The sequence below is a fragment of the Octodon degus genome, unplaced genomic scaffold (genome assembly GCF_000260255.1).
Source record: "Octodon degus isolate 3935 unplaced genomic scaffold, OctDeg1.0 scaffold00111, whole genome shotgun sequence".
NCBI lineage: Eukaryota > Metazoa > Chordata > Mammalia > Rodentia > Octodontidae > Octodon > Octodon degus.
Genome location: NW_004524687.1, coordinates 6,482,992 through 6,492,794, shown reverse-complemented (window position 1 = coordinate 6,492,794; position 9,803 = coordinate 6,482,992). Strand labels below are relative to the sequence as shown.

At 34.2% G+C, this 9,803-nt stretch overlaps 1 protein-coding gene across 2 annotated transcripts in view; it reads right to left on the bottom strand.

Moving 5' to 3' along the window:
- Agtpbp1 (ATP/GTP binding protein 1) overlaps positions 1-9,803 on the bottom strand; it is a 262,969-nt gene that overhangs the window by 160,665 nt on the left and 92,501 nt on the right. For both annotated transcript variants that reach the window (XM_023699137.1, XM_023699138.1), the window contains exons 5-8: positions 8,974-9,037; positions 8,435-8,581; positions 7,723-7,854; positions 5,126-5,219 (exon numbers count right to left, since the gene is read on the bottom strand). In XM_023699137.1, the coding sequence (XP_023554905.1) occupies positions 5,126-5,219; positions 7,723-7,854; positions 8,435-8,581; positions 8,974-9,037 (437 nt within the window). The remainder of the gene's footprint in view (positions 1-5,125; positions 5,220-7,722; positions 7,855-8,434; positions 8,582-8,973; positions 9,038-9,803) is intronic.

Here is a 9,803-nt window from a genome sequence, read left to right as displayed (position 1 = left end):
TTTCTTTTCTCCTTTCCCCATCCCAATTGTTTATTCCTTTTGTTCAGTTTCTTTCCCTTTTATTGTGCCTTTCACATTGTATTTACTCTTTCAAGTTCTTACACTAGGGAGACAATGCGATGTTTATACATGTGGGCTTTCTCTCACTTACAAGTGCAGCCTCTAGTTGTGTCCATCTACCTACAAAAGCCCCAAGTTGATCTCTTTACTTTGACCAATTTCACACACTCATATCTGTAACCTGAGCAACTACATCGAAGACAACAATGTGCAATGTAACAACCTCTGCTGAATGCCTACCATCTTGGGTTTTTTTTAATTGTGTATTGTTTCTAACGTCTTTTTTATTATTTTTCTATTCTCCTTAAAATAAGAAAAAAACATACATAGAACTAAGAATAAAAAATTTTAATGATTATAAAACAAAGATTTGTAGGGCCAGCCAAATAGCTCAGCAGATTACACCAGGGGTTCGATCCCTGGGTCTGCCATGCCAGCCCCGCCCCCGGGGTGCGCTGAGACAGCAATTGAGACTGGGTGTGGAGGCACGGCCTGTAATCCCAGCATTTGGGAAGCTGTAAACAAGCTGATCACTATGAGTCTGATCTAGTAGTGAGACCCTCAACACTCTGTAGACCCTTCCCTAAAATACAAAAATAAATAAATAAATAACAAAGATTTACAGACTGAAACACATAAAATATACTAATTAGTGGTGCTCTGCATTAATTTTTGTAATTCAAATGTATGGTAATATCTTAAAATTTCATTTGTGAAGCTGCCTACAATTGTGTGAAACTGCTTCACTAAAACATAAAATATACTAATTTATTTAGTAAAAGAAATAGAAAAAATAAAGGCATAACTTAAATGATTGTATACTTTTCTTAGATGTTTTAGGTCCACTGATTTTTTCTGTACTTCTGGACATAAGCCATCTAGCACATTACAAAAATAACTTCTGAAATCTTCCCTTTCTCCTAGAGACACTTTAAGCTATATGTGGTAACTTGGTTGTAATATAGTAACATGGATGTCAGGCAGAAAGGATAGTGGCCATTACATAAAAGATAAATTATGAAGTTCTTTACAGATTAAGTAGCATATGACATAAAAATAAAAATAGGGAAGTTCGGCATGGTGGTGTACCCATATAATCCCAGCCTGGGCCATAATCCAGGAGGCTGAAGCAAGAAGATCACAAGTTCTATCCCAGCCTGGGCAACTTAGCAAGACTATCTCAAAAAATTAAAAAGTTTTAAAGGGCATGATATACCCAATGTTAAGATTCTGGGTTCATTCTCCAGTACTAAATAAATATACAAGAATGCTGATATAGCTCAGTTCTTAAGCACACACCTAGCATGCATGGACAAAAAAGAAACTGGGTGTGTGTGTGTGTGTGTGTGTGTGTGTGTAAAATTTAATAGTTTATAAGGACAAGTTCTCCTTCATAAAAGCCTTACAGCTAATAAATACAGTACAGGAAGACATGAGAAAATCAGGAATGCCATTATTGTACAAGCCCTAATAAAATAAATCATCCAGGCAATGCAAAGAATGAATAGCTAAATCCTTAGTAACATTAATTACAGGAACATTCCAATTGATAGAGTCCCTTAAGCACCTTGCACTACCTCTGAAATATTTTTATTTTTTAAAAAGGGTAAATTTAAATAAGTCACTACCTCTGTCAGCATGCATAAAATGTGAATAAAATGACAGCAATGAAAACAAGAGACAAGAAAAAAATGTCATAGGATTGTCGTACTACAAAGTTATATATGGTCAGATTTCTAAATTTCTGTGTAAAAATATGCAACTGTTTATTTATTTTTTTTTAACTATTTTCATGGCTTTTTTCCACACTCTGTAGGGATTTAAAGTTTAACATATCAACAATGGAAAACACCTGTTCCATGCTATTTTTAAGGCATTTGATATTCAGACAGATAGTGATGTTAAACTCAACTGCCTGTGTTGTAGGGTAACAGTATCACTAAGCTTCTCTTCTGGAGGGTTAAAAACTTAAGTGTGAAGACCAAAAAAAAAAAAAAAACAAGAAAAAGAAAAAGAAGGGGTACAAGGATAGCCAACATTTTGGCCCTTACCCTTCAAGGTCAGTGAGGACTCAAGAAATAAGAGAACCTGTGCTGTTAACATCCTGTAACTCAGTTATATTCCAAATTTCCTGATCAAGGAGATTATGGGGCCACAGAGGAAAGTGATTGACGATGTAGAATGTGCCTAGGAAGAGTTACATGGAGAGAAAACATTCTCTCAGGCTTTCACAGTAAGCAAACTGGTCAAGCAATGGCCATGACTCATCCACGTGGCTGACACTAACAAAGGATCTACAAACTATTGTACAGGGTTTCAGGGTAAATCCTGAGGGGATCTGACTGACCTCGTCAGATACAAAAGTTACATTTCTTGTTATATAGGTCCTGCTTTGTCTTGGTCTTAACCATCCAGCAGAAAAGTATGAATATGAGGTTTAAAAAGTAAAGCCATATTAATATGCTGAGCTGTAAAAGGCTCAAGTCAACAACTTATGACATTGCCAGTTCTGCGGCTAACCCACTACTACTATGGACTACTGGACTATATTGTACTATTTTGCTGAATTCACGCACCTACAATCTGAATGGCAATGGAATACACTTCTCTGACAAAACTAAATAAAAAAGAGGGATATAAATGAAGGATAATTTTGTAGTGAAAATATATATATATATGTGTGTATATACAAAATAGGATAGATATACAGCTTTTTCTTAGTTCAGTGAGATTTGTACTAAGTGTTTATCAGACAAGATATCACGTCAACATCTTGTACTATGAATAACTACTACAAAGACAACAATATGCAATGTATTAATTATTATAACTGTCTTAATCTGTTTTGAAACTATCTCATTGCTATTTCTTTCTCAATAAAATTAAAAAATAATGAATAAATAAACAGTATAAAATAAAATGATATCAGCATAATGTAACCCTAATCTAGAATGTAGAACATTCTAAAGAAACATCACATAGGTCCTACAACAAAACAGAACCAAGAAATATATAAATAGGTGGCTTTGTATTTATTCTAAAAGATTATGAGATATATCAATCAAATAGAATGTACAGACCTTATTTGGACCCTTATTTGAACAAGCCAACTATGGGGAGGGGGTTATCTCTTAGATAATCAAAAATAAAAAATGTTAATAAGAAACTACTATTGTTGGACAGAGAAATGATATGATAACAAAAACAGAAGGCCTGGGTGATTAAAAAAAAGAAGGCCTACAGCTGATAGCAATCATACTAAACAATCTGTAGATCAAATAGAATGGTAGATAAATACTCCAGGAGAAAGTAAGGGCAGGGAATAAAAATAGCAGAATGATTCTTGTTGAATTTGTGTAACAAAAGTACTTTTGTGTAGACTTGAAAACTTCATAATTATAATTGAGAACAATGTATATGTACTCTTTGGATTCTGCTGGAAATAATCTAATTGTAAAAGGGCAATTTTTAGAAAACTGGAGAACACATGGTATTTTGTATTAAGGAATTAAAAACTTCAGCTGGTTGTGAAATAGTTATTTGGTAGAGTTATGTACTGATCTACTTAACATAGAAATATTCAGAGGGAGCCAAGGGGATGGCTCAGTGGAATAAGCGCTTCGCTGGCAAGTGCAGGGACCTGAGTTCAAGCCCCATTTCTGCCAAAAAAAAATAAATAAATAAAATTAGTTTAAAAAAAAAAAAAAGAAAGAAAAGAAATATTCAGAGGAAGTCACCCAGAGAAAATATCTAAGATCTCCTTAAAAGTACTCCAAGAACTCTTTTAGAATATTTTGCTGAGTTTACACACCTATAACATTCAATAACGGAACTTAGAAAAAATGGGGTATACCTATGAATGTCCATTTTGTATCTGTGTATTCAAAGTGGTTGGGGTAGATATATAGTTGCATTCTCTTAATGAATAGAATGATTTGTTCTAATGGTGTTTGTAAATAGGATCACAAGTCCGCATCTTGTACAGCAATTAACCACTAAGAAGAATATATGCAGTGTATTATTTGTTGAAACTGTACTTCCGATTTGATTTGAAACTGTCTCATTGCTATCTGTTTATCAATAAAACTTTGAAAAAAAAAAAAAAAGTACTCCAAGAAAATGAAAGTGTAGAAAAATAAATAAATAAAATACATGAAATGCTGATAATTGTTGAATACACTAGGTAACTTACATCATTAACTAATTTAACATAATATAGTATAAATTATACATGTTTGAAAAATTCCACAATAAAAATTTAAAGAATGACCTCTAGGCTTAAAATAAAATATTAAGTATAACCAAATAACTGCAAGTTACTTTCATTTCAGCTTAAAAGGAGGCTGGGGATACAGCTAAAGGGCATAAGTGCCTGCCTGACAAGCGCAAGGTCCTCAGCTTAATCCTTGGTACCGCAAAAAAAAAAAAAAAAAAAACCTACAATAATAACAATAGTTTCAAAGGACTACTCTTAGTGAATACATACATGGATACATACAGTGGTACCTTGGTTCATGAACTTAATTCTTTGGTTCTCATTTGGATTGCAACCAGAATCATAGAAATTCATAAACTGAGGTACCACTGTATATAAAATATATCTTAATTAAATACCTATAATTACATATATTTCAAGACAAAAATGGATGACATGATTTTGACAAGGCAGAAATGTATAAACTTAACACATGTTCATGTAACAGTGAAAATGAAGGAAGCAGTCATTAAGAGACTGCAAAACTGGGTGGAGAATATAGTAGGCACTCAATAAATGTTTTTGCATGAATGATATTCTATAAATTATCTTATTTCCTCTTACAGCACCTATAAATGACTAGTTTAAATTGCTATAAATACTGTATTCAGTGAAATTAAGGTTTTATAATTTTGGTATATTTTTGAAAATTAAAATTTTTACATTAAAAAAATTTTACCATACTAAAAATCACTATTTAAGAACCAAGACTCTAGATACAACTTAATTCAACTTGATCATTACACCTAATAAAATGAGACCCATAATAATAATATATATACCTCTATTTACATTCAAACATTTACTCACTTCATAAGACCTGAATTCTTCTTACTAAATGGTCCAACGATTTTAAACATCAGTTCCACAACTCCATTCTTCCCTAAAGTTACTGAATTCACAGCTGAGAGAGGAAGAAAAAGTTGCAAAATTACTTTAAAACTTTACTAACTAAAAATGTGTATACTTAGGAATACCCAGCCAAAAACTTGCATGAAGTGTTCAATAAATGTGAACTCAAGTAGGGCCGCAAGATAGCTTAGCAGACTAAGCGCAGGGACTGGGTTCAATCCCTGGCACCACAAACTGCACCAGCCCCACCCCTGGGTGCAATGAGCAGGCCAGTGAGACCGGACATGGTAGCGCATGCCTGTAATCCCAGTGCTGGGGAGGCTGAAAACAGGAGGATTACTATAAGTCTGAGCTGCATAGTGAGACCCTGTACCAAATACATTTTTTAAAAAGTGAATTCAAGTCACTCTGAGTCACTCTAAATCTACCTTGGCTAATCACTTGAAGGAAAGTTTAGGAGAAGCTTTGTTTTTATAGGAAAATGCATGTAAATCCTAAAGCAAGTTATATGTTCCCCAAAATATGTTATAAAAAGGCACTTCATTAGCTCCATTTGTTTCTTCAATAAAGTGACAAGGGGATTAAGAGACAAGAATAAAAAGCATTGAAAGAATGAAACAACAGTAAATAACCACTAAACTTACTGTACAAATAGGAGTTGTGGATTATTTTGGGATATACAAGGAGGAGTCCCTATTCAAAGTAAGACAGAGGCATTTCTGAGAAAATAATGCTTTAGCACAGTCTTTTAAACAGAAGCAGAAGTTGGCCAGGACACTAGCTAAAGTTAGGGATAGGTGCAGTCCTAAAATGTCTCTGGAGACATGATATCAGCACAATAAACCAAGAAAACAAATATCATGAGTATGCACACTTAACATGCTGCTAAACACAGTATAAAACAAAACACACACATGGTAAGATGAGATGGGAAAAGAAGGAAAGAAACAAATTAGGAGCTGGGTGTGGTGGCACACACCTGAAATCCCAGCATTCTGGGAAGCTGAGGCAGGCTCACAAGTTTGAGTTCCACCTGGGAGAGTCTGTGAGACCCTGTCTCAAAAAAATATAAAGGGCTGAGTGCAAAAGCCCTAGGGGTTCAATAAAAGGGAAGAATGGAAGAAAAACAGAGGAAGAGAGAGAAGGAAAGAAAGGGAAGAAAGAAATTATAAAAATCTGTAAAAGTTTATCTTTCAGGTACAAGAAACTACACAAAAGAAACAACACATCAGATTTGCAATTTCAGTTTTTAATAGAACAGGTCAGAACCTATAGTACTCTAGAAAAAATGGATCTGAGACACTGTAAAAGGCCAAGATCTGGTGCGATGTAGTAAGGCTCTTAACTGAAGGAAAAGGAGGGTATTATCTAACAGAAAAACTGTGCCTACCCTTTCAGTACCCTTTTTTTTTTTTTTTTTGGCTAGCTTTCTAGTGGTCAAATTAATAAAAAGCTACCAAAAATGCAACACCCAATGCTCTGTAAGATGGTCTTAATTTTTCTCTGTGTATTGCTCCATTATCCTTTCTAACCACCATTTCCTGGACTATATCATTCCTATTTGTACTGTCTTCCATTTTCCTTGATTGGCATATTGTGTGACTAATCTGTTTTATTTCTAATCCAATTTAGCCTTAATTTTTAAACTGAATTTTGATCTAACATATAATAATTCTCTACTCTTTTACTATTTCATTCCTCTGCTTTTGAGTTTTTTTCTTTCTTTTTTCTTGAGTTTTCTTCTGTAGTTAACTTTTTTGTTTAGTTATGGAATCCCTCTTCATATGTTGTTATAATTATATAGATGTCCACTCTAAGTGTTGACAGCCATCTAAGCACATGCTATCCACATTCCAAAGAGACACATAGATGCACTTACATCCAGATGATTTTTGTTTGTTTGTTTTTTGGCGAAACTGGGGAGTGAACCCAGGCCCTTGCACTTGCCAGGGAAGCGCTTATTCTACTGAGCCATCTCCCCAGCCCCCTGGATGTTTGTTTATCTACAAACACATACAGCTAGCATTTAACCACTATTTTGCAATGACACTATTCTACAACAACATATATTGTACAATTCTCATACTATGTTCTTTCATTCGGCACTCCAATTGCACAATCACAGATGAAAGGGAAACGCATCCCTTCCTGGTTTGGGACCCACTGTGACTCAGTGAGCACCGTCTTTCAGGAGACAGTGTGTCTCTGCAAGTCCTCTCCTCAAACTTCCTGGGAAGCTCAAGTAGGAATTCTTTTCTGATCAGCTACTTCCCTACTGATTGCTGAAAAACAGCCCCAGTTGACTGTGCTCAGGTCTGTCTCCTCATATTTCTTCTCATTCATGAAAGTCTGAAGAGGTAATAGTTTTTCCAGTTTCTCATGTTCTTATTTCTCATAGCTTTTGGACCTGGATTTAGGAGTTACAATAAGCCATATTCAATCTTCTTTCCTTTTCCACAAATTTGAGAGGTGCAGAGAATTAAGGTGGTTTAAAATTTTCATTTTGCACAATTTCACAATACTGAGTTAACTAAAATCCACTCTGAAATACTTACAGTTGGCAGAATAAACTCGTAAAAGCTGAAGACAAGGTAAAACCAATCGATGATTCTGCAGATTTTGTTTGACCAAATTCAGGGTTATATTCAGAGCCCCATTTATTCTAGCTTTCACTCCAAATTTTTTATCTGTTTAAGAGAAAAAGTAATTTAAGGGTAACTTCTGAATAAGAATTATACAGCAAGACGCTTCAGTGGCACAATCGGTTAGCGCGCAGTACTTATAGAATTATATAACAATGACTCTGTAATTTATATTATGAATTTATACCATCAAATACAGAGTTAACCTGCAAAAATTAAAACTGTGAATTTGTATGAGTTTTTAAAGGGCTCCATACAATTCTGAAGCATTTGGAAAATATATGAAGGGACAGGAAAGGGAATAAAGCAGGAGGATAAGGCTGGAATAGCCCAATACGTGAGCTCAGAAGAACTTGATCCAATGCACATGGGGGCACACAAACACACTGAGGCACACTAGTGGCTCTGACATATCTGTCTTCCTTTCTCTACCGTTATTCTCTACCTTTCTCTTAACATTATTCATGAAGTTCCTATCTTCAATTCTTACAAGTTACCAAATGACTAAAAAATACTATCTCAAAAAACAAGAAAACACACTTTATATTTTAAAATGCAGTTTAAGGCAGAAACAATGTTATAAACATGGTTTCAGCTTTAACACACAGACAGGTGAAGCCTTTACCTTTCGGTCCAATCTTGGCAAGAACAGAATGAACCTGTACCATCAGCTCTTCGTGTGGGGGAGATTCTTTGCTGGCATTCACCAGTAGCTGTAACAGGATCTGTGAACCACCTTTGGCAACTAAGAAACTTGTTCTTCGACCTCCACCTAAATTTTAAAAATCAAAACAGTAAATCTTTGAACAGTAAATCCTCCCTAGGAAGTATAACTTGTTAGCACTCCAACAATATTTAAAATGATGATTTCTAAAATCAAACAAATATACTGAAATCATATTTCGATTTACTTATTTAAAAAAAAAAAAAAAGCACACAAAGGATAAACACAATGATGCAAAAATTCAAGGGCCCAGGCTCTGAAACTAAAGTGACTCAAGGATGCTTGAATATACCAAAAATATCAACAACCAAAGAATATAACACCTCAGTTTCCGAATTCCAGTACCCGAGTAGCCTCTATATGCATACTAAAAAAATGAATTATACACGATATACTGCTAAGTTTACCCAGAAATGAAACCAAAGGGAATAAAAACTTACCAGCTGACACCAGCTCAACAAGAATGTTTAAAATATTTAGTGTAGTTTGAAGATCTTTCATGTTCTGAAATAAATAGTGAATTGCTTTATTAAAATACTGAAAACTTGTGATTTGCAAACTTCTGTACCTGTTGGGAACCACTTAGATTTTCCAAAGACCTTTTCAATTTCTCTAGGAGCTAATACATTCAGGTTTCCACTAAGCTCATTACTTTAGTCTCTTCTTCTTGCCTTAAAGAATTTTTACAAAGCATTTGAGCTATTATTTTCTTAGTAACAACATTCCCATAAAAAACAATTTTTCATTTCAACTCATCTTTCTACCAAATAGATAATAAGATGTAAAAGACACTACTACAAAGTATATATAAAGACTATTCATTCTCCCAGCATCTGTCTCAGAAGGTAATCCTGTTATCGGCTCTCCTGAATCTTGTCCAGGATAGGAAGCACACGTACAAGAAATCCATGCAAACAAACATGTACATACAGATTTATTTTTCCAGCTGGTGCTGCCCTATTGAGACTATTTGGTATCTTGGCATTTATATATCAATAAATAAAGAGCTTCATTTTTAAGGGCCATAGGATAAAGTCTATTTGTTTAAAAACTTACTAAAATACTTATGGCAAATTATGTACTTAAAAAGATACAGTCTATTATAAGTTTGTATCATTTGGTATGTACATTATCCCACTCAATTTGCTCCACTCCACTTATTAAGTAAGCCTTCAGTTCTCTGTAAAATGCTACCTTTACAGAACAGTGCTAAATTCTTTTTTTTCTTTTTCTTTCTTTTCTTTTCTTTTTTTTTTTTTTTTTTTTTTTT